General features: G+C 37.9%; 1 protein-coding gene across 2 annotated transcripts in view; it reads right to left on the reverse strand.

The window, feature by feature from the left end:
- Nucleotides 1-26,177, reverse strand: part of STYX (serine/threonine/tyrosine interacting protein) — a 53,678-nt gene that overhangs the window by 15,300 nt on the left and 12,201 nt on the right. Inside the window, exons 2-9 of one of the 2 annotated variants that reach the window (XM_023222608.2) lie at nt 17,559-17,591; nt 15,635-15,688; nt 10,954-11,051; nt 5,491-5,551; nt 4,710-4,746; nt 4,275-4,314; nt 4,132-4,182; nt 2,273-2,345 (exon numbers count right to left, since the gene is read on the reverse strand). In XM_023222608.2, the coding sequence (XP_023078376.1) occupies nt 2,273-2,345; nt 4,132-4,182; nt 4,275-4,314; nt 4,710-4,746; nt 5,491-5,551; nt 10,954-11,051; nt 15,635-15,688; nt 17,559-17,591 (447 nt within the window). The remainder of the gene's footprint in view (nt 1-2,272; nt 2,346-4,131; nt 4,183-4,274; nt 4,315-4,709; nt 4,747-5,490; nt 5,552-10,953; nt 11,052-15,634; nt 15,689-17,558; nt 17,592-26,177) is intronic. The other variant, XM_023222609.2, reaches the window with a different exon arrangement.

A 26,177-nucleotide genomic window follows, 5' to 3' on the forward strand; every position in this document is an offset into this window, starting at 1 on the left:
AAAAAAAAAAAAAAAAAAAAAAAAAAAAAAAAAAAAAAAAAATGAGAACACTGATAGAGACAGTAAAACCAGAAAAGGATAGTATAGGAAAAAAAAAAAAAAAGACAAACCAATTTACTATTTAACTGATTCCAAAATCCTGAAAAAAAAAAAAAGATTAGCAAATACAATCCAGCAATACATTAAGAAAACAGTGTATCATAACCAAGTGGGATCCATTGCTGGACCAAAAGGATGATTCAATATTAGGAAATCTAATCTAATGTGACCCAGTAACTCAAGTCACCATATTAACAGTTCAAAAACAAGAACTAGCACTTTAAAAAAGAAAACTTCAGACCTCTAAAGGACACACCAGAATTTGTTATAAAGAACCGAGATGGCACCACTGTACTCCAGCCTGGGTGACAGAGCAAGACTCCATCTCAAAAAAAAAAAAAAAAAAAAAAAATCATTTTTGGCTACTGATGTTAATTAGGGTAGGAGGAAATAGGCACTCCTTGTTTCCTGGTGGTATAAGTTTATATTATTTCATCTTTTTTGGAGACAATCTGGAAACATCTATCAAATTTCAGATACACTGGAACCCACCAATTCCACTTTAGTTACCTTACAGGTATATTCACACAGATACACCTATCACGATCTTTCCAATATTCTTTTTTTTTTTTTTTTTTGACACGGAGTTTCGTTCTTGTTGCCCAGGCTGGAATGCAATGGCGTGATCTCGGCTCACCACAACCTCCGCCTCCCAGGTTCAAGCGATTCTCCTGCCTCAGCCTCCTGAGTAGCTGGGATTACAGGCATGCAATATCACGCCCAGCTAATTTTGCAGTTTTAGTAGAGATGGGGTTTCCCCATGTTGGCCAGGCTGGTCTTGAAACTCCTGACCTCAGGTGATCCACTCACCTCGGCCTCCCAAAGTTCTGGGATTACAGGTGTGAGCCACTGTGCCAGAACCATTTTCTTAAACATATGCATATACTGCTCTTTCAAATACAAAAATTAATTTTAAAAAAGAATGTTTTTATACATTTAAAAACAAGTAAGAGTATAATTGGATTGTTTGTAACACAAAGGATAAATGATTGAGGGGATGGATACTCTGTTTTTCCATGATGTGATTATTACACATTGCATGCATGTGTCAAAATATCTAATGCACCCATGTATATACCTACCCACTATGTATCCACAAAAAAAAGAAAAGCTTAAAAAATAATTTTAAAAAATGAAAAAAACAAGAATGTTCTCTACAACATGGTAAAAGGTAAAGAAACTTATAAAGTTAGAAGACAAACATTTTACATGAACAGGCTGAACACAGATGACACTGTTTCTCTTTTGAATGTAGTAAAAATTAAAAGTAAATATTAAAATAAAAATTAAAGCTTGGTCACTACAACAATATATTTTGTAATAAATATTCTTGATGTTGAAACATGAGCTTTATTCCTACAAAACTGGATGTAATCAGCCAGAGCACATTCTGCAGCCTATGATTTGGCCTCTTGGAATAAACTGAATAACCTGGTCTAATCAGATTAATTCACAGATTTATTGTCTTCTTCAGTGCATCTGCCAGGCATCAACAAAATACGAAACAACATGGAAAAGATAAACATGTAATGGAAAAAGCTGTTACAGTTAGTATACTTAGAATCAAAACTGTCTTATGCTCTGTGTGATCAAAATGAAGAAAAAAATCAAAAACATTTCTAAGAGTCATTATTTTACCTTAGATTTGATAATATGTCTTTAACCTTTTTTTCTTGGTAATGCCAGCTTTTAAGAAAAAAATTTTTTTTTAAATTTTTTAGGGATGGGGTCTCACTCTGTAGGCCAGGCTGGAGTGCAATGGCACAATCACTGCTCACTGTAGCCTCAAACTCCTGGGCTCAAGCAATCCTCCCTTCTTAGCCTCTTGAGTAGCTGGGACCACAGCCATGCACCACCATGACTGGCTAATTTTTGTTTATTTTTTAGAGATTGGGTATCACTTTGTGGCCCAGGCTGATCTCATACTTCTGGCTTCAAGTGATCCAAACCCCTTGTTTTCCCACAGTGCTGGGATTACAGACAGGTATGAGCCACCACACCCAGCCAAGAAAATTCTTATAAATAGAGATATAAACTTGAATAAAGGATCAAAATAGTCAGATTATGGCAATTTTAAGTATTTACAAAGTAAATTGTACACCTAAATTACATGTACAGAGGATTTTATATCTTACTTTCCAACTACCTTAAAGAGGAAGAAAAGAGAAGTTACCTGAAGTTGATGGACAAATCCAGCATTAGGATTAATACAAAATCTTCTTTCTTGAACATAAGCAAAAGCATCTCTGAAAACAGAAAAGAACATTAATGTGACAGCATTATTTAATGAATTAAATCATAATCATACAACTTAGTATTAGAGAGGGGTAATGAGTTGTAATGGAAAAAGCATGATGAGATTAAATATAATTCCTTTGCTCACCAGCTATATGCTTATGGCAGCTTGCTCAACTTCTCTAAGTTCTATTTTGTCCACTGGTAAAATGAAGAGTCTAATAACACCTACCTTGGGAAACTACTATGAATAGGAGATAAGTGTAAAGTGGCCAGATGCAGTGGCTCATGCCTGTAACCCCAATCCTTTGGGAGGCCAACACAGGAGGACTGCTTGAAGCCAGGACTTTGAGACCAGCCTGGGCAATGTAGTCAGACCCCATCTCTACAAAAAACTTAAAAATTAGCCATGCACAGTGATGTGGTATAGTCCCAGCTTCTTGAGAGGCTGAGGTGGGAGGACTGCTTGAGCCCTGGAGTCTGAGGCTACAGTGAGCTATGATTGTGCCACTATACTCCAGCCTGAGAAACAGACAAAGACCCTGTCTCTAAAATAAATATATAAAATGTAAGCATTTTGTGCATATAGTACAAGTTCAAGCTCAAAATATTATCGCTGGTTAAATAGGTTTATTTACTTTTGTTGTTATGAGGCTTAAATTAGATAAAAGTGCCTATAATAGTACTGAGCTCACAGCAGAGACCCAATAAATACAAGTTATTTCCAACATTAATGTTCTGACAAAATTCCGAATAAAAAGAATATATACAACATAAAGTCCATCAATACATGTTCAATCTTTTTTCAATTAAATATTTGTATTCAGGCCGGGCGCAGTGGCTCACCCCTGTAATACCAGCACTTTGGGAGGCTGAGGCTGGTGGATCACAAGGTCAAGAGATTGAGACCATCCTGGCCAACATGGTGAAACACTGTCTCTAATAAAAATATAAAAATTAGCTGGGCATGGTGGCATGTACCTGTAGTCCCAGCTACTAGGGAGGCTGAGGCAGGAGAATTGCTTGAATCCGGGAGGCGGAGGTTGCAGTGAGTCGAGTTCACACCACTGCACTCCAGCCTGCCAACACAGCAAGACTCTGTCTCAAAATAAATAAATAAATAAATAAATAAATAAATAAATAAATAAATATTTGTATTCAAATAATATTCTTTTAAGAATAGAGATTTTCAAGCAAAGTTTTCCATTCTAATTTAAATATAAAAGGGGACTAAAATAGAAAGAGGTATCAATGATTACTACAAGATTTCTAATTTGTAGAACAAGAAAAACTGAGGAAGGAAATACTGTACACTGCCCAGGCTTTTGCTTTGTGTTAGGGTAAGAAGCTCATGACCACCCCCATCTTTTAAAAAATCTATATAGAATGCTTGGAAAAGATGATTTTCGATAAGAAAGACTACTCTGAATTGTAAACAGATGCTGCACACAATTCCTAGGTAATTTTTCATCCAACTATTGTTAAAGTAGAACATGACAAATTAGCCTTTTATATAAGGCAAGCACTAACATTTGTGTTCAGGAGTTTTTATACTCAGACCAACCAATTCTCTTGTTGTAAGTAGTTTTTCATAGAATTTCCATATTAGCCTAAGCATATCTATACAACTAGATAAATTAGGTTGAGACTAACCATGGAATAACGGCCTGCCTAATCAAACATGACTACATGAAAAATAATCAGGGGAATAAGAACTTCAAACTTCTAAACCATTCCCATTAAGCTTTATTTTAATGAGAATTTAAACTGTGGCTAGGTTTTAGGGTATTTTCTTACCTGTACTTCATTCCAAATGTTTCCATAATGTACGCAATAACAAAGGCTGCACTGAAGAGGGGGAAATAATTTTAGAAAACAACCAGAAAATACAACTCATTAATTAAATGTTACAGAAAGAAAGATTATTTCTAACTTCATACCTTCTGGAGATCCCTGCATTTCCATGCACAAGAACTTTTCCTGAAAAACATGAATTCGTTATTCTAATAGAAAAACACCTGAGTCAGCAGCTGAACTATATTGAAACCACAGTAAAGTAACTCCTTCCTTATATACTATAATCGCTTGGATGTTTATTTTCAAATCTTTACAATTTGTTGTTATTAACTGTGTAGAGAATATACCAGACTCTTATTAAAGAAATTGAAAGCTCACAGAGAATTTGAAAACAGTCTACAGGGATACTCCAGAAAGCCTATCCAAATGAAACAAGTAATTGGGAAAATAAAAATTTGGGAGTAAGCTACTACATGTAATTGTAACTTCCATATCCTGCATTTAAGACAAATACCAACTAAAAAATTAACAAATAATCAAAATATAAACATTAGTTAAGCAAAGGAAGTATTATTTACCTCCCGTTTGTAAGCTCCCATCAATAAATTCCTTAGTCTGGAGGCAAAAGACATGTGGATCAATGTAAGCATAAAATAAATGCATATAATGAAATAAAATGAAACCTATTAAAAATAATTTCCTAATTTATAGGTATAAAAATTATCTTAATTCACAAATTTCCAAAATGCTACAAATAATTGTCTTGTAGTAGACAAGTCCAAAAAAAAAAAAATAAAACAAAATAAAGAAGCCAAAATTTAATTTGAATCTAATACATTAACAATATGATTCCTCAAATTTCTGGAGATCATAAAAAAATTTTCTACAAATAATTCATTTTTTTTAAAAACACAATCACATAATTTTCAGTCATAGCAAAGTAAAAGTAGTAAGCTTTACAAGCACAATTAAAGCGGCCGGGTGTGATGGCTCACACCTGTAATCCCAGCACTTTGGGAGGCTGAGGCGGGCGGATCACCTGAGGTCGGGAATTCGAGACCAGCCTGATCAACATGGAGAAACCCCGTCTCTACCAAAAATACAAAATTAGTTGGGCATGGTGGCTCATGCCTGTAATCCCAGCCACTTGGGAGGCTGAGGCAGAAAAATCACTTGAACCCAGGTGGCGGAGGTTGTGATGAGCCAAGATTGCGCCATTGCACTCCAGCCTGGGCAACAAGAGTGAAACTCTTGTCTCAAAAAAAAAAAAAAGAAAAGAAAAGAAAAAAGAAGAAGCACAACTAAGAAGTCAAATCATAAATAAATTTAAATGTTATTTTTTAAAATACTGGTACCTACCATAGGGAAAAAACGTATTATATTTTCAACTGGATTATCTGCAATATCCAGGACTAAATATCTGAAAATAGAGTATTTTGTGATAAGCACACTTTAAGTAAAACACTTAATGTATTTTTAAAAAATAACTCATTATTTCTTGGTAACCATGACAAGAACGCAAAACAACTTTCAAAGTATCATATTCCCAAGAACTGTGTGGTAGATTTTACATTGTTTGAAGGCATTAAAACCTGAAACACAATGTTAACATCTCTGATATTTTAGTATTTAAAAAATCCATCAGCCTGGGCACAATGGCTCATGTCTGTAACCCCAGCATTTTGGGAGGCCAAGGTGGGAGGATCACTTGAGCCCAGCCTGAGCAACAGAGGGAAACTCCATCTCTAAAAAATATTAAAAAATCGGCTGGGTGTGGTGGTGTGCACCTATAGTCCCAGCTACTCAGGGGGCTGAGGTAGAATTGTGTGAGCCTGGAAGTCAAGGATATAGTAAGCTATGATTGGGCCACTGCACTCCAGCCTGGGCAACAAAGCAAGATTCTTATCTCAAAAATAAATACATATTTTATTGGCATATAATGAACCATTTGGCTAAAATAGAAAAATCACAAGCAGGAAGATACATTCCTCTAGATCAGAGTGGACCTAGAAATAAAGACAAAGGTACCTGTAATCGTTATGTTATTCTTTTATTTCTATCAATTTCTCTAAGACCAGAAGATTGTTCTCTAAGTGGTCCTGTGACCCCTGCTCATAAAACTACAGAGGACATTTCAGAGGAAGTCCAAAGTCTAAAAGAGAAGGAACAAATAAAAACAGAAGGCATGGTCTATGGAACCATGACTCAAACATCCACTGTTTGAACTAATTTTTAGTAAAGCAAAAAAAAAAAAAAAAAAAAAAACCGCTGAGAGAGCACCTGTCCTGAATTTTACACTTTACAAAATACTTAAAAATAAGGCATTTTTAATATGTTAGCTTGTTTTATTTTGTAAAAAACTTCCATTTCTAAGCATTCCTAAGACCACTGTTTATTAACACAACTATAGGCAAGTAGCTAAGTTATTAAACTAGTTTTAAGGACAATTTTGCATTAAAAATTACAGTTCTTCAATGATCAGTTACCCGGTAACAACTTCAAAGAATTCAGGACTTTAATACAGAGAAGCTGAGGCCAAGCATGGTGGCTCACGCTTGTAATCCCAGCACTTTGGGAGGCCGAGGCAGGTGGATTGCCTGAGGTTGGGAGTTCAAGACCAGCCTGGCTAACATGGTGAAACCCCATCTCTACTAAAAATATAAAAATTAGCCAGATGTGGTGGTGCACACCTGTAATCCCAGCTACTCAGGAGGCTGAGGCAGAGAATCACTTAAACCGGGAGGGAGAGGCTGCAGTGGGCTGAAATCGTGCCACTGCACTCCAGCCTGGGTGAGAGAACAAGACTCTGTCTCAAAAACAAAACAAAACAAAACACCGCAGAAGCTGAATCCCAGGATCTGAGGAAAATCCAAGATTTAACCCACAAGGATTTCAACAATGACTGTAGCCTGAAGTGATTGGGAATTCCAGTTATATAAAACAACTCTTCAAAGGAAAAATGTTAACTCAGAATGAAATTAAATATTTTATTTATTTATTTATTTATTTATTTATTTATTTATTTATTTATTTATTTTTGAGATGGAGTCTCGCTCTGTCGCCCAGGCTGGAGTGCAGTGGCCAGATCTTGGCTCACTGCAAGCTCCGCCTCCCGGGTTAACGCCATTCTCCTGCCTCAGCCTCCCCAGTAGCTGGGACCACAGGCGCCCGCCACCTCGCCCGGCTAGTTTTTTTGTATTTTTTAGTAGAGACGGGGTTTCACCGGGTTAGCCAGGGTGGTCTCGATCTCCTGACCTCGTGATCCGCCCGTCTCGGCCTCCCAAAGTGCTGGGATTACAGGCTTGAGCCACCGCGCCCGGCCTATTTATTTATTTTTTTGAGACGGAGTCTGGCTCTGTGGCCCAGGCTGGAGTGCAGTGGCCGGATCTCAGCTCACTGCAAGCTCCGCCTCCTGGGTTCACGCCATTCTCCTGCCTCAGCCTCCAGAGTAGCTGGGACTACAGGCGCCCGCCACCTCGCCCGGCTAGTTTTTTGTATTTTTTTAGTAGAGACGGGGTTTCACCGTGTTAGCCAGGATGGTCTCGATCTCCTGACCTCGTGATCCGCCCGCCTCGGCCTCCCAAAGTGCTGGGATTACAGGCTTGAGCCACCGCACCCGGCCTAAATTAAATATTTTAATGCATAACATATTCCGTGTCAAGAACTACTAGTAGAACTACCAATCTCTAAAAACTAGTACTATAAAAGTTTAAGGAGAAATGGTTCTTCCATTAGGATAAAGAACCCGCACCAACATTATAATTTGAACAAAAATTCTGTACACATTAGAAATGAATAGTATGATTTTTTGGTTGGTTTGTTTTTTCTTAAGATTAGTTTCACCTTATATAGTTTGATATTTTAAAACACAACATTCTCATTTTCTTTAATAATTCTACGCGTATACACATAAATACACATACACAACAGAAAAAGACTTTGGGAGGCCGAGGCAGGCAGATCACGAGATCAGGAGTTCGAGACAAGCCTGGCCAACATGGTGAAATGCCATCTGTACAAAAAATACAAAAATTAGGCCGGGTGTGGTGGCTCACGCCTGTAATCCCAGCAGTTTGGGAGGCTGAGGTGGGTGGATCAAGAGGTCAGGAGCTCAAGAGCAGTCTGGCCAAGATGGTGAAACCCCGTCTCTACTAAAAACACACAAAAAATTAGCCCAGAGTGGTGGTGGGCACCTGTTATCTCAGCTACTTGGGCGGCTGAGGCAGAGAATTGCTTAAACCTGGGAGGCGGAGGATGCAGTGAGCCAAGATCACGCCATTGCATTCCAGCCTGCGCAAAAGAGCAAAACTCCATCCAAAAAAAAATTAGCTGGGAGTGGTGGTGTGCACCTGTAATCCCAGTTACTCAGGAGGCTGAGGCAGGAGAATTGCTTGAACCCAGGAGGCGGAAGTTGCAGTGAGCCAAGATCATGCCGCTGCACTCTAGCCTGGGTGACAGAGTGAGACTCCATCTCAAAAAAAAAAAAAAAAAACCATGAAATAAAAATATGTCCCTGTACCATCACAGGCCCTGAATTTTCCTTCTTAGAAGCAATCACTATGAAGTTTCTAGCCTGTTGGTCCAGAAATTTTCTATGCATATACAAGAATAAATATACTTAATGTAGTATATATGTATTTACTCAACACATTGCGAATATATACACATTGTTCCACACTCTGCTTTGTTCATGCAATGCATTATTTTGGAGATCATGCCAAATCCAAACACATAGATATATTACATTCTTTTTCATGGTTACATAGTATTCTATTTTATGTTCAAACAATGTATTTTAGAGTATGTATCTTGCATTTACAGATATTTATAAATTGGTTTCATTTTAAAAATAAAGCAGAGCATTAAATTTTTTTTTTTTTTTTTGAGACAGAGTCTCACTCTGTCGCCAGCCTGGAGTGCAGTGGGGCAATCTCGGCTCACTGAAACTCCCGCCTCCCGGGTTCAAGTGATTCTCCTGCCTCAGCCTCCTGAGTAAATGGGACTACAGGCGCACACCACCATGCCCAGAACATTTTTGTATTTTTAGTACAGACGGGGTCTCTCTATGTTGGCCAGGATATTCTTGATCTCTTGACCTCATGATCCACCCCCCTCAGCCTCCCAAAGTACTGTGATTATAGGTGTAAGACACTGCACCCAGCTTTTTTTTTTTTTTTTTTGAGATGGAGTCTTGCTCTGTTGCCTAGGCTGGAGTGCAGTGGCACAATCTCGGCTCACTGTAACCTCTGCCTCCCGGGTTCAAGCAATTCTCCTGCCTCAGTCTCCTGAGTTGCTGGGACTACAGGCATGTGTCACCATGCTCAGGTAATTTTCGCTTTAGTAGAGATGGAGTTTCGCCACATTGGCCAGGCTGGTCTCGAACTCCTGACCTCAGGTGATCTGCCCACCTCAGCCTCCCAAAATGCTGGGATTACAGGCATGAGCCACTGCGCTGGCCTAAAATATTTTTAACATATATACTTTTACATAGATATTGAAGGAAGAAGCTGCCTCCTAGGAGAGGAGCATGGTGGCTTGGGTTTAGAGGAGAAAAAGTAGAGTTTTTGTACCAGATGTAACATACTCTATTTTAAAAATGAAGTTAAAAAATAAAGAACGTTAAAAACCATTACATGCTCAACTGAACTTGTAAGATAAATAAGAACATCAAATGAGATGCCATTTTTACTCCATTAGACTTTGAGAAATTAAAAATGTTTAATAATTCCATCTTGGAGAGATACCAAGGGAAGAGTCACTCTCATATACTTGACAGTGGGAACGTAAACTGATACAATGCACTGGAAAACAATCTGCAACATCTATCAAAATTTAAAATGTTCATACTCATATCCAGCAATTCTACAAATTTGCCCTATCAATATGCTCACGTATTGAGTAATATGTACAATGATAGTCACTATATGCTATACATATTAGTATAAGGCCAGAAACAATCTAAATGTCCAACAGACTAACTGAATAAATTTTAGTATAGCCATACAGTGGATTACAATGCAACTTAAAAAGAATAAGCGCCGGGCGCGGTGGCTCAAGCCTGTAATCCCAGCACTTTGGGAGGCCGAGACGGGAGGATCATGAGGTCAGGAGATCGAGACCATCCTGGCTAACACGGTGAAACCCCGTCTCTACTAAAAATACAAAAAACTAGCAGGGCGAGTTGGCGGGCGCCTGTAGTCCCAGCTACTCGGGAGGCTGAGGCAGGAGAATGGCGTGAACCCGGGAGGCGGAGCTTGCAGTGAGCTGAGATCCGGCCACTGCACTCCAGCCCAGGAGACACAGCAAGACTCCGTCTCAAAAAAAAAAAAAGAATAAGCAGTTTGATATACATACTGATATAAACCAATCTCCAAAAAATACAAAGTAAAAAAAAAAGAAAGGCAATGTAAAAAACAAAAGTTTAACTATAAAAATATGCTCATAAATTTAACCTAACACTGGAAAGCTACCCAATAAAGAGGTAATAGTAGATGTTGTTTCCCTATACCTATCCCCTAGATACTCAATTCCTTTATCCCTCAAGAGATAAAATAATGTATACTAAAATCTACTTTTCAGTATATGTTATTTTTAAATTCTTTTTTATTTTTACTTTCCAAGAAACTTCTTGACAATATACACTATTTTGAACCTTTAGAATTCTGCATTATGGGCATAAATTATTTAAGTATTTTAAGTAAAATTTATTGTAAAAAACTATGTACTATATGACCCATTTTTTATATACAGAAAAAACTGATGGTACAAAACCTGAAATGAAACTTCCATAAGTGTTTTACAAATCATAGCAATAATTCTTACCTAAATAACTGCTGAAAGTTTGGTTTAATAAAGTTTGCTTCAATATTTTGTCGTATGCATATTATATGGGTTATTCCATGTTTCTGTAGTATAGGTAGCTGAAAAAAAAAGCAGGGGGAGGACAGGGAAGATGAATATTTAAAAACATCAAACATCCTCTTACTATATAACACAGATGTTTGAAAATACACAGAACCCAAGTCTCTGCTTAAGTCCAGGGGATTAAAGCTAATTTTATAATATACCTGAAGTGGGTAGTAGCAAGATATTTCAATGATTCAAGACTAATACACTAATGTCCTCAAAAGGTTAACAGGGATATTTCATACCTATAATTTTAGAGCTTGATGGAACCTTTATGTAAGATGTTTGGCATAGCACCTGGGACACACAGCAAGTGTTTAATAAATGGTAGTTATATATATTGACTGCAATCTTTATTCTTTAGAGGGGACTACTAAGACATAAAACAGTTACATTACCAAATACTTGGACATCACTGACCTAGTTAACAGCAGTAGCTGAGCCCAAATCTCTAGACAACTCCTTGCCTCTCCCAGTATACTTTAAGAGTCAGAATTAATTTATATACTTCACATAATCTAGTTAACCTTTCACCATTTAAAAATTTTCCTGAAGTTAAAAATGGTAACTTCAATGGCATGTTATTATATTCCATACAGGTTGAGTATCCCTTATCCAAAATGCTGGTCCCAAGATAGGACCATAAGTGTTTCAGATTTCAGATTTTGAAATATTTGCCTTGGCTGGGCGCAGTGGCTCATGCCTATAATCCCAGCACTTTGGGAGGCTAAGGCAGGCGGATCACGAGGTCAGGAGATCAAGACCATCCTGGTTAACACAGTGAAACCCCGTCTCTACTAAATACACAAAAAATTAGCCGGGCGAGGTGGCGGGCACCTGTAGTCCCAGCTATTCGGGAGGCTGAGGCAGGAGAATGGCATGAACCCAGGAGGTGGAGCTTGCAGTGAGCCAAGATCGCGCTACTGCACTCCAGCCTGGGCAACAGAGACTTTGTCTCAAAAAAAAAAGAGAAATATTTGCCTATACATACTGAGATGTCTTGGGGATAGGATCCAAGTTTAAACACAAAATTCATTTATGCTTCACACACACCACATACATGTACTCTGAAGGTAATTTCATACAGTCATTTGGTGCATGAAACAAAATTTTGACTGTGACCCATTACATAGAGACAGGTGTGGAGTTCACTTGTGTTTTCATGCTGAAACTCAAAAAGTTTCACTTTGGAGCATTTCAGATTTTTCAGATTAGGGATACTCAACCTGTAGTGCTTTTGGCTCCATACTTAAAAGCAATTTAACATGACAATTCTAGAAATTATCAAATAATAAATTTTCATTTGCAAGTGATAAATTTAAGTGAGTTTATAGATGTTATTTTATTACCTAGAGCATTAAGTTCCTTGACAGAAAAGATTTATATTTGTTCACTGATACACAGTATGTGTAAAGTGTACAATACAATCACTTAAGTATCAAGTATGTATAACTAGTTAAGTGTTCAATAATTATCTGTTCAATAAATGAACTAACAAGTCACAATGGCAAGAGAATCAGATAACCTTGAATTTCCTGACACATTCAGTTTAAAATCCTATATATTTAATTCCCATTTCCTGCATTTTAAATAGTACAAAACAGTAGCACTAATAATTCATGAGCAAAGTAAAAAAATAATAATTTATGTGTTATGAACTAAATGTTTGCATCACCTCAGATTCATATATTGAAATCCTTACCCGCAAGATGTGATGGTGGAGTCTCTGGGAGGTAATCAGTTTTAAATTGAGGTCAAGAGGGTAGAAACCTCCATGACAGGATCTGTACCCTTATAAGAGGCAAGAACTCGTTCTCTTGGCTGTGTGAGGATACAGCAAGAAGGGAAGGATCTGCAAACCAGCAAGAGGGTCCTCACCAGAGCTGGACCATGACTGTGGACTTCCCAGCCTCCAGAACTCAGAGAAATAATTATTTGTTGTTTAAGCCACCCTGTCTATGGTATTTTGTTTGGAGAGCCTGAGCTAAGACAATATAATTTTCAAGTTTTAAGTGTTAATTTCTGCAGCAAGTTTTATGTCAGCATAGATTAGAATTCAATTATCTTTGTATTTGAGTATAACCTGAGTTAGGGAAAGTGAGATAAGCATTTGGTAAGCTTAATAATTAACCAATGTTCTATATTGAGATTTGTGCCAATTCCAAAACAAATTCAAAATTAAGTCCTTCCTGTATACTTGATGACCTATGGAGTTTTCTTATCTACTTTATGAATGTGAGAAAGTACAAGATGATGCACATAATTATGTATAAATATGCTTAAACAAGCTTTGAAGGCCCATTAGACTACTACTAAGTAAAAATAAACTATCAAAATAGAGCCCTAACATAACAGCAAATAGAATTATTTTGTACTTTTCAAAGGCAGTTGCTTTTGCACCAACCTAATATAAAGCAAATTATGACTTTACCTCACATTTAAAAACAAGAGAAAAACTTTACAAATAGAAATAGTTTACTAGTTACAAAGGCCCTAAATTTGACTCTTTTATTTAAACTGTATTTGAATTTAATAAAAGATATACTTAAGTAAACGTGGCCAGGCATGGTGGGTCATGCCTGTAATCCAGTGCTTTGGGAGGCTAAGGTGGGAGGATCACTTCGAGCCAGGAATTTGAAAGTAGCCTGGGTAACACAGCCAGACCCCACCTCTACAAAAACTTTGAGAATTAAGCCAGGCATGGTGGTGTGTGCCTGTAGTTCTAGCTACTTGGGAGGCTGAGGCAGGAAGACAGCTTGAGCCCAGGAGTTTGAGGTTACAGTGAGCTATGATAGCACACCACTGTACTCTAGCCTGGGTAACAGAGCGAGACCCCACTCCTCTCTCACAAAATAATAATAACAATAAATGAGTGTTTAAAAAGGAGTTTATCTATTTAGGTTTATCTCTAATATTATTTTTTGTTGTTGTTTTCAGATAATGGTATGAAAACAAATATGGGCTATATTATGGTTACCTAGGGTGGGAAATATAAAATACTGCCATAGAGGCTTTTTCTCTAATAAGACCATGGTGACATTTCAAGAGAAGAAGTTTTGAAGAACTAGACCTTTTTTTGTGTGTGTTTTTGTTTTGTTTTGAGACAAAGTCTCACTCCGTCAACCACGCTGGAGTACAGTGGTGCCATATTGGCTCACTGCAACCTCTACCTCCCAGGTTCAAGCAATTCTCGTGCCTCAGCCTCGTGAGTAGCTGGGATTACAGACACGTACCACCATAACCAGCTAATTAATGTATTTTTAGTAGAGACGGGGTTTTGCCATGTTGGCCAGGCTGGTCTTGAACTCCTGGCCTCATGTAATCTGCCTGCCTCAGCCTTCCATTGAGGAGACAGATCTTTAAACAAATACTTTAATGTGATAAATACTGTATGTATATTTATAAAGTACAATGGGAATTTTAAAAATGAAAATTATCTAAAACGATCTGGAAGACTAGTACTTGGTGAATAGCAAATTATATGGACAATAACCTCGTTTACATCTGTCTTTTAGAAAATAAATTATAGCTATGTCTATAGTTACCTGCCCTGTCCTTTCCCTAGTACTTACTTTTACTAACTCCCTATCTTTCCAACTAAGCAAAAAGTCATCAATATGTCCAGGTTTACTCTTAGCCATGTTTCAGCTAAAAAAATCTTCGAGTTTCAAAATTAATGACCTTTTAAAACCGGTTAAATTCCTAAGAACATCATTTTAAATTACAGAGATATCAAACACAATTTAAGTATACTGACTTCTGAACAGGCAAAGTATAGGGGAAAGACATTTGTGGTATGTTTCATGTTGTAACTCAAAGAGAATTAGTAGCACTGAATCTTTTAGAACTGGCAAGAACATATTAAAATGAGATCTACCTATTTTTTAACTGCAACTGAGTAAGTCCATTAAAGTTTGACTATGTAGACTATCTATACAGATTGAATATCCCTTATCTAAAATGCCGGGGACCAGAAGTATTTCAGAGTTTGTATTTTTCTGTTTGTTTTGCATATTTTCATTATACTTATAATTGAGCATTCCTAATGCAAAAATCCGAAATCTGAAATACTGCTATGAGGATTTCCTTCAAGTGACATACTGGTGCTCAAAAAGTTTCAAATTTCATATCAGGGATACCAACCAGCCCTCTGAAGTCTGGCTGGCAAAACAACTAAGGTGAATCACTTTCAGTTAACACACAGTCTTACCCTTGATAAGGAAGGTTTAACTAAACATAGAAATTCCTTATTTTGGGCTTTAAGTATACCTCATATTGTTCTGAAGCTATGATTAGCAATTACAGATGTCTAGTATTTTAGAGAGTAAATAAGTTATTAAAGATCAGTTATCTGGTAAATCTTTCAAACATACAAATTTCATGAGGAAAAAACAAAAACTGTGATTTGTGGTGAAACACTTGACAACTACTAGTCTAGTAAAATAAGGAAAGAGGAAGGTACTCCAAAGTGACAATTACTGTTAACAGACAGTACTTGTGGACGCTCCCTAAAATAAAACTCGTTATTGCTAAAAAACGTACCCAAGAAAGGCTGGTTAATAAAAGTCTCTCTTGGTGAATCTAACAAAGTTCATACCTTGCTTTTCATAGCAGATGAATATGGGCCTAAGAACAATCCAGGTAAAATTTCCTAGAAAAAAAAAAAAATTGAGGTATTTACCATCAGCAATTTAAATCTATCAGACTATGTACCATATAACTGAATTTGTGGGGTGTTTTCATAGTTGTTAAAACAATTTGCTTAAAAGTTTGTTATTTAGGGAGCATTTCCTATCCACGATGAGCAAATGATTGGGTAGAGAAATGCAGGCATGCTTTATAATATCGAATAAGACACCCAAGTTTTATTTAAACAGCTTTATTTTATATCAACAGCTCTGAAAAGTTGGATATGTGAACTTACACAGTTTTTTATAAGCAGTTTGGATGGAATTAGTACATTGTAATGTTGCATTTTAGATTAATAAAATCTTTTAAATTTTACTTCTATTCTCTGCTAAAATCTGGAAATAAAATAGGCATAAAGGAAATCATCCCTTTAAACCTACACAAAACCTTATTCGGCCAAATCAAAAGCAGCACAAGATACAACAAGATTGGAACTATTATCTATTTTTTTAATCTTTTTTTTTTCTTTAAAAAATAGAGATGAAGTCTCAGTATGTTGCCCAGGCTGATAAGGAACTCCTGGGCTCTAGTGATCCTTCCGCCTCAGCCTCCCAAACTGCTCGAATTACAGACATGAACTCCTGTGTCCGACCTAAAACTATGATCTATAGTTAATAGAAGCAAATTATTACTGTAACATAAAAAGTCCAAATTCAAATATGTGCCAGTTGACAAAATTTCAACAATTTAAATATGTACCTTCTAGAAGCTGAATTCAAATTTATTCTATGTAAATTCAATATAGAAAGCTTTCAGTCTGGATATATCACACCCTAGATACTAACAGTAACTTTATAGTTCAGTTCTGTAAGTCATAATTATTTGTATATAAAACTGATTTCTCCTACCAGGCTTTTGTGGGCAGAAATTACATTTAGTCATCTTTGCATTCCTCATAGCACCAAACAAAATGCCTCATAGGTACTCACATAGTTTTTCAAAGTGAATTTTCATTACGAGAGAAAAGTAACAGATTTTTAGAAGTCATGGGATTCCCAGGAACAAGATACTGCTTAATCCTGGGGCAAACAGACCTCACTGTAAAAAGTATGAAATGCAAAAGCAAATGAGCTGCTATGAGGGTTAGCTATCATTTAATTCATACCAAACTGAAAGTATTCAATTTGATCTTCTAAAAGACTTAATTATGGAAGTTCATTGAAAATCGGACACAAAATGAACAATGCTTATTTGTTTTACAGTGAACTCTCCCTCACTTATCTACACAGAGAAAGCAAACTGCTTTCAAAAGGAACACAAAAATAGTATCCAATTTTTCACATGAGGAAAAAGAGAGTGACTCATTGGCCAGGTGCAGTGGCTCATGCCTGTAAGCCCAGCACTCTGGGAGGCCAAGGTAGGTGATCACCTGAGGTCAGGAGTTCGAGACCAGCCTGACCAACATGGAGAAACCCCGCCTCTACTAAAAATACAAAATTAGCCGGGCATGGTGGTGTATGCCTGTAATCCCAGCTATTCAGGAGGCTGAGGCAGGAGAATCGCTTGAACCCGGGAGGCAGGGGTTGTGGTGAGCCGAGATCGTGCCACTGCACTCCAGCCTGGGCAACAAGAGCAAAATTCCGTTTCAAAAAATAATAATAATAATAAGAGAAAATGACTCATTAAGTACAAACACCTATTATTACATTCCTCTTTCTAATTTCCCATCTTTTTAAGATCCAAGATTAACCTTAAATATTTAAAATAATTAATTATTTAAAATACATAATGATGAACCTAAAGATCATGAATCAGCAGGTCTCAAATCCTATAAACTAAGGCTGTTACTACGATAACATGGGTTGGTTTGAACAAACAAAAGGTTGCCATACCTGCATCTCTCGTCTCATAGGGTAGGTCCACTCCTTTAAAAGGGGAGGAAAACATAAGAATAAAAGTAGATAACATTTAAAAAGTCACCCAATTAAAGGCTAAAGATGTGACATACAAGTATGTAGATTTTTTAAAGTTACATTATACTTTAAGAATATTTTATTAAAATAGCAGACCTGGTTTCACAAATATCTGAAAACTGAAGTGACAAGAAACAAAGCTTAAGGCATTCTTTAAATAACTACGCTTCCAGAATTATTATATTACTTCATATAATGGATGAAACTGCTCATTAAACTTAAGAATAGAATAGATATTCCAGAAGATTCTCCCCAAAACTGATCTTCTAAGTCAGAGATGTCACTAGATTTTTTTGTTTCTCATGCCAACTCTGATCAACTGACAGTAGATACCTAAAACACTGTGTGGTCCAAGACAGCAAGAAGAATGTCTGATCAACAAATAATACCTGAAATGGATAAAAGAAAAATGCTATGTCATAGGTACTTGCCATCTCTGATCTAAAATGCCAAAAGCTTATCAAAGAGCCTTTCCTACATCCCACTTGGTCCTAACATTCTTGTAATGAAAAGAGAGAATAATAATCCTACAATGAGAGACAGGTTTTTTTTTTTTTAACCACGTGATTTATTTTTTATTTTATCTTTTTTTATTATACTTTAAGTTCTAGGGTACATGTGCACATATCACAAAAGATAAGAGACTTTGTTTTGTCTTTGGAATGCAGACCAATATAAAGAAGCTGTAAAATAACACAAAATGTCAATGGTAAAAGATAAAAAATATTTTAAAAGTTAGAAAAAGAGAAAACTAACTATAGTAAATTGAAATGAAGAATCGAAACAGACTAGAAGGCCAGGCTCTGTGGCTCATGCCTATAATCCCAGCACTTTGGGATGCCGAGGCAGGCAGATTGCTTGAGCTCAGGAGTTTGAGACCAGCCTGGGAAAGAGTGAAACCCCTTCTCTACTAAAAATACAAAAAAATTAGTTGGGCATGGTGGAGCCTGCTTGTAATCCCATCTACACAGGAGGCTCAGGTGGGAAGATCGCTTGAGCCTGGGAGGCAGAGATTGCAATGAGCCGAGATCACCCCACCACTCCAGCTTGGGTGACAGACTGAGACCCCGTCTTAAAAAAAAAAACGATAGTACAGATAGTCCTCATTTGTTAATGGATTGATTGCATTCCAAAAGTTTCTAAGTTGGTTGCTTAAAACTCAGAATTATTACTAGTAATTAGGTTTCCAAAGTAGTCTGGAAAATACCTTTTTAACCTTTTGTTTTGAAATAATTTTAGGATTATAGAAAAGTTGCAAAAATAGTACAAGGAATTCTATTTACCCTTCACCCAGATTCTCCAAGTCAGAAAAGTAATTTTTTGTTTGTTTGTTTTTTGAGACTGAGTCTTGCACTATCGCCCAGGCTGGAGAGCAGTGGCACGATCTCGGCTCACTGCAAGCTCAGTCTCCTGGGTTCATGCCATTCTCCTGCCTCAGCCTCCCGAGCAGTTGGGACTACAGGTGCCCACCACCACTCCAGGCTAATTTTTTTGTGTGTTTTTAGTAAAGACGGGGTTTCACCGTGTTAGCCAGGATGGTATCGATCTCCTGACCTCATGATCCGCCCACCCCAGCCTCCCAAAGAGCTGGGATTTCAGGAGTGAGCCACTGCACCTGGCCCAGAAAGTATTTTTAACACAGAAGGTAGAAATGGTATCCATCTGTAATGAAAAGAGAGAATAATAATCCTACAATGAGAGACAGGTTTTTTTTTTTTTTTTTTAACCACGTGATTTATTTTTTATTTTATCTTTTTTTATTATACTTTAAGTTCTAGGGTACATGTGCACAATGTGCAGGTTTGTTACATATATATACATGTGCCATGTTAGTGTGCTGCACCCATCAACTCATCATTTACATTAGGTATATCTCCTAATGCTATTCCTCCCCCCACCCCCTCCCCACAATAGGACCCGGTGTGTGATTATCCCCTTCCTGCGTCCAAGTGATCTTACTGTTCAATTCCCACCTATGAGTGAGAACATGCGGTGTTTGGTTTTCTGTTCTTGCGATAGTTTGCTGAGAATGATGGTTTCCAGCTGCATCCATGTCCCTACAAAGGACACGAACTCATCCTTTTTTATGGCTGCATAGTATTCCATGGTGTATATGTGCCACATTTTCTTAATCCAGTCTGTCCCTGATGGACATTTGGGTTGATTCCAAGTCTTTGCTATTGTGAATAGTGCCACAATAAACATACGTGTGCATGGGTCTTTATAGCAGCATGATTTATAATCCTTTGGGTATATACCCAGTAATGGGATGGCTGGGTCATATGGTACTTCTAGTTCTAGATCCTTGAGGAATCGCCACAGTTTTCCATAATGGTTGAACTAGTTTACAGTCCCACCAACAGAGTAAAAGTGTTCCTATTTCTCCACATCCCCTCCAGCACCTGTTGCTTCCTGACTTTTTAATGATTACCATTCTAACTGGTGTGAGATGGTATCTCATTGTGGTTTTGATTTGCATTTCTCTGATGGCCAGTGATGACGAGCATTTTTTCATACGTCTGTTGGCTGTATGTTTGTCTTCTTTTGAGAAATGTCTGTTCATATCCTTTGCCCACTTTTTGATGGGGTTGTTTTTTTCTTGTAAATTTGATTGAGTTCTTCATAGGTTCTGGATATTAGCCCTTTGTCAGATGAGTAGATTGCAAAAATTTTCTCCAGTTCTGTAGGTTGCCTGTTCACTCTGATGGTAGTTTCTTTTGCTGTGCAGAAGCTCTTTAGTTTAATTAGATCCCATTTGTCAATTTTGGCTTTTGCTGCCGTTGCTTTTGGTGTTTTAGACATGAAGTCCTTGCCCATGCCTATGTCCTGAATGGTATTCCCTAGGTTTTCTTCTAGGGTTTTTATGGTTTTACGTCTAACATTTAAGTCTCTAATCCATCTTGAATTAATTTTTGTATAAGGAGTAAGGAAAGGATCCAGTTTCAGCTTTCTACTTATGGCTAGCCAGTTTTCCCAGCACCATTTATTAAATAGGGAATCCTTTCCCCATTTCTTGTTTTTGTCAGGTTTGTCAAAGATCAGATGGCTGTAGATGTGTGGTATTATTTCTGAGGGCTCTGTTCTGTTCCATTGGTCTGTATCTCTGTTTTGGTACCAGTACCATGCTGTTTTGGTTACTGTAGCCTTATAGTATAGTTTGAAGTCAGGTAGCGTGGTGCCTCCAGCTTTGTTCTTTTGGCTTAGGATTGTCTTGGCAATGCGGGCTCTTTTTTGGTTCCATATGAACTTTAAAGCAGTTTTTTCCAATTCTATGAAGAAAGTCATTGGTAGCTTAATGGGGATGGCCCTGAATCTATAAATTACCTTGGGCGGTATGGCCATTTTCACAATATTGATTCTTCCTATCCATGAGCATGGTATGTTCTTCCATTTGTTTGTGTCCTCTTTTATTTCACTGAGCAGTGGTTTGTAGTTCTCCTTGAAGAGGTCCTTTACATCCCTTGTAAGTTAGATTCCTAAGTATTTTATTCTCTTTGAAGCAATTGTGAATGGGAGTTCATTCATGATTTGACTCTCTGTCTGTTACTGGTATATAAGAATGCTTGATTTTTGAACATTGATTTTGTATCCTGAGACATTGCTTATCAGCTTAAGGAGATTTTGGGCTGAGACAATGGGTTTTCTAAATATACAATGTCATCTGCAAACAGGGACAATTTGACTTCTTCTTTTCCTAACTGAATACCCTTTATTTCTTTCTCTTGCCTGATTGCCCTAGCCAGAACTTCCAACACTATGTTGAATAGGAGTGGTGAGAGAGGGCATCCCTGTCTTGTGCCAGTTTTCAAAGGGAATGCTTCCAGTTTTTGCCTATTCAGTATGATATTGGCTGTGGGTTTGTCATAAATAGCTCTTATTATTTAGAGGTATGTTCCATCAATACCTAGTATATTCAGAGTTTTTAACATGAAGGGCTGCTGAATTTTGTTGAAGGCCTTTTCTGCATCTATTTAGATAATCATGTGGTTTTTGTCTTTGGTTCTGTTTATATGCTGGATTACGTTTATCGATTTGCATACGTTGAACCAGCCTTGCATCCCAGGGATGAAGCCCACTTGACGGTGGTGGATAAGCTTTTTGATGTGCTGCTGGATTTGGTTTGCCAGTATTTTGTTGAGGATTTTTGCATCAATGTTCATCAGGGATACTGGTCTAAAATTCTCTTTTTTGGTTGTATCTCTGTCAGGCTTTGGTATCAGGATGATGTTGGCCTTGTAAAATGAGTGAGGGAGGATTCCCTCTTTTTCTATTGATTGGAATAGTTTCAGAAGGAATGGTACCAACTCCTCCTTGTACCTCTGCTAGAATTCGGCTGTGAATTCGTCTGGTCCTGGACTTTTTTTGGTTGGTAGGCTATTAATTATTGCCTCAATTTCAGAGCCACTGCTCTCCAGCCTGGGCGATAGTGCAAGACTCAGTCTCAAAAAACAAACAAACAAAAAATTACTTTTCTGACTTGGAGAATCTGGGTGAAGGGTAAATAGAATTCCTTGTAGTATTTTTGCAACTTTTCTTTTTTTTTTTTTTGAGACGGACTCTCGCTCTGTCACCCAGGCTGGAGTGCAGTGGCCAGATCTCAGCTCACTGCAAGCTCCGCCTCCCGGGTTTACGCCATTCTCCTGCCTCAGTCTCCTGAGTAGCTGGGACTACAGGCGCCCCCACCTCGCCCGGCTAGTTTTTTGTATTTTTTTTAGTAGGGACCGGGTTTCACCGTGTTAGCCAGGATGGTCTCGATCTCCTGACCTGGTGATCCGCCCGTCTCAGCCTCCCAAAGTTCTGGGATTACAGGCTTGAGCCACCGTGCTCGGCCGCAACTTTTCTATAATCCTAAAATTATTTCAAAACAAAAGGTTAAAAAGGTATTTTCCAGACTACTTTGGAAACCTAATTACTAGTAATAATTCTGAGTTTTAAGCAACCAATTTAGAAACTTTTGGAATGCAATCAATCCATTAACAAACGAGGACTATCTGTACTATCATTTTTTTTTTTTTTAAGACGGGGTCTCAGTCTGTCACCCAAGCTGGAGTGGTGGGGTGATCTCGGCTCACTGCAATCTCTGCCTCCCAGGCTCAAGCGATCTTCCCACCTGAGCCTCCTGTGTAGATGGGATTACAAGCAGGCTCCACCATGCCCAACTAATTTTTTTGTATTTTTAGTAGAGAAGGGGTTTCACTCTGTGAAGGGGTGAAACCTATCTGTTGTTCCTTTCCATGTTTAGTGCTTCCTTCAGGATCTCTTGTAGAGCAGGCCTGGTGGTGACAAAATCTCTAAGCATTTGCTTGTCTGTAAAGGATTTTATTTCTCCTTCACTTACGAAACTTAGTTTGGTTGGATATGAAATTCTGGGTTGAAAATTCTTTTCTTTAAGAATGTTGAATATTGGCTCCCACTCTCTTCCAGCTTGTAGAGTTTCTGCGGAGAGATCTGCTGTTAGTCTGATGGGCTTCCCTTTGTTTGTAAGCTGACCTTTCTCTCTGGTTGCCCTTAACATTTTTTCCTTCATTTCAGCTTTGGTGAATCTGACAATTATGTGTCTTAGAGTTGCTCTTCTCAAGGAGTATCTTTGTGGCATTCTCTGTATTTCCTGAATTTGAATGTTGGCCTGCCTTGCTAGATTGGGGAAATTCTCCTAGATGATATCCTGCAGAGTGTTTTCCAACTTGGTTCCATTTTCCCCGTCACTTTCAGGCACAACAATCAGACGTAGATTTGGTCTTTTCACATAGTCCCATACTTCTTGGAGGCTTTGTTTGTTTCTTTTTACTCTTTTTTCTCTACACTTCTCTTCTCGCTTCAATTCATTCATTTGTTCTTCAATCGCTGATGTTCTTTCTTCCAGTTGATCAATTCAGTTACTGAAGCTTGTGCATTTGTCACGTATTTCTCGTGTTATGGTTTTCATCTCTATCAGTTCTTTTAAGGTCTTCTCTGCATTGATTATCCTAGTTATCCATTCATCCATTCTTTTTTCAACATTTTTAGTTTCTTTGTGCTGGTTACGTAGTTCCTCCTTTAGCTCTGAGAAGTTTGATTGACTGAAGCCTTCTTCTCTCAACTCGTCCAAGTCATTCTCCGTCCAGCTTTGTTCTGTTGCTGGCGATGAGCTGCATTCCTTTGGAGGGGGAGATGCACTCTGATTTGTTGAATTTCCAGCTTTTCTGCACTGCTTTTTCCCCATCTTTGTGGTTTTATCTGCCTTTGGTCTTTGATGATGGTGACATACTGATGGGGTTTTGGTGTGGGTATCCTTTCTGTTTGTTAGTTTTCCTCCTAACAGTCAGGACCCTCAGCTGTAGGTCTACTGGAGTTTGCTTGAGGTCCACTCCAGACCCTGTTTGCCTGGGTATCAGCAGCGGAGGCTGCAGAAGATAGAATACTGCTGAACAGCGAGTGTTGCTGTCTGATTCTCACTCTGGAAGCTTCGTCTCAGGTTTTTTTAAATTAAGAGAAACAGAAAGCATTTTTGTTTTTAATCTTGAAAACTGTTCTCAGCAATATAGTAGAAGACTATAAACCCTGAGTAATGACAGTTTAAAAAAAAACAAAAAGCCAGGCGTGGTGGCTCACACCCATAATCCCAGCACTTTGGGAGGCTGAGGTGGGTGGATCACCTGAGGTCAGGAGTTCAAGAGTAGCTGGGCCAACATGGTCAAACCCAGTCTCTACTAAAAATACAAAAATTAGCTGGGCCTGGTGGCGGAAGCCTATAATCCCAGCTACTTGGGAGGCTGAAGCAGTAGAATTGCTTGAACCTGGAAGCGGAGGTTGCAGTGAGCTGAGATCATGACATTGCACTCCAGCCTGGGCAACAACAGTGAAACTCCGTCTCAAAAAAAAAAAAAAAAAAAACCCCAAAAGATTCATAGCAATCAATCAGAGGAGGCCTGTTATCCTGAGCCAGCATAAGGAAGTCCTCTCTGTTTCTCTGTTTCAACACTATAAAGAAACTAACTTGGAAATGACCAATCTACTTTTTGTTTCATTTCTGCTTTATTTAGCTAGATTTTGCCTATAAATCCAGCCTCCTCTGCTCAGCACACTGAAATGCCTTTTCTAAATCTTTTGATGACACACTGCCTGATAGATGAACCACTAATAAAAGCCAGTTAGATTTTAAGCTAAATTTGTTGTAATTTTGTCTTTTGACACAGGGTAGAACTATGTTTCGCTTTACTAGATATTGCCAAAACTTTTCCAAAACCACTGTACACTCCCACCAGCAATATATGGGAGTTCTAGTTGTTCTACATCTTCACTATGGCCTTATTTTAAATGGAAAGTACTTGTAAACACAAGATAAAGTCTGTGATCTGCTCAAAGTCGAACTCATATCAAGATCAAAAAGCTGGAACTCCCAAAGGCAACATCCTCAGTGAAAGATAAACTAGGGAAGTAAAAAAAAACAAAAATTCAACTCATCCCATAGAAGTGAGTACTCTTGTCTTTCCTAGCTTTGGCTCTGGGTAGGTATTGGTAGTGGTGGAGTGGGGTCTTCCTAATCACAATCTGGCATCCACTCAAGTTTGGGGTTAGAATTCAATTACTTTTGTGAGGCCAAGTGAGAATTCAATGTAAGTGGTTCTGGGTAGATTGCATCCTGGATTCCTGGAAGAAGCAAATGCATACTCTCTAGAAAAACACACCTTAAACCTAGATCAGAAATAATTCACACAGATAAACTCCCAACAAGCTCACAATCAGAAACTAATTTAAAAACAAGAAGTGAGCCACCATAGGAAGCAGAAACAACTGAGTTACACTTACAAAACTGCACATATTATAAGCAATAATGAAAAGTATAAAAAATTTAAAGAAATTAGGTATCAAAATATGACCAAAGACTAAGAAATTGATTTTTAAAAACACAGAATATGCAGAAATAAGAAGTATAATTGAAACTAAAAATCAGTGAGTAGGCCAGGTTCTGTGGCCTACGCCTGTAAATTACCCAGCACTTTGGGAGACTGAGGTAGGCGGATCACTTGAGCCCAGCTTGGGCAACATAGTGAAACTCTGTCTCTACTAAAAATCTAAAAATTAGCCAGGCATGGAGGTAGCACGCCTGTAGTCCCAGCTACTTGGGAGGCTGAGACAGGAGAGCTGCTTGAATCTGGGAGGTGGAAGTTGCAGTGAGCCGAGATCGCACCACTGTACTCCAGCCTGGGTGACAGAGTGAGACTCCGTCACACACACACACACGCACACGAAACTCAAAAATAAAATCAAAAGATATCATTACATACCATTAGAATGGTTAAAGTTAAAAAGACTGACAACATCAAATGCTGGTGATGATGTGGAGCAACTGGGACTCTCATACATTGCTGGTGGGAATGTAAAATGAAATGTTAAACATACACCTACCCTATTATAATATCCAGCCATTCCACTCCTAGGCTTTACATATATATATATATATATATATACACACATATATATATATACACATATATGTATATATGTATACATATATATATATATACACATATATGTATATATATATATATATATATA

This window comes from Piliocolobus tephrosceles, chromosome 6, assembly GCF_002776525.5.
Source record: "Piliocolobus tephrosceles isolate RC106 chromosome 6, ASM277652v3, whole genome shotgun sequence".
Lineage (NCBI taxonomy): Eukaryota > Metazoa > Chordata > Mammalia > Primates > Cercopithecidae > Piliocolobus > Piliocolobus tephrosceles.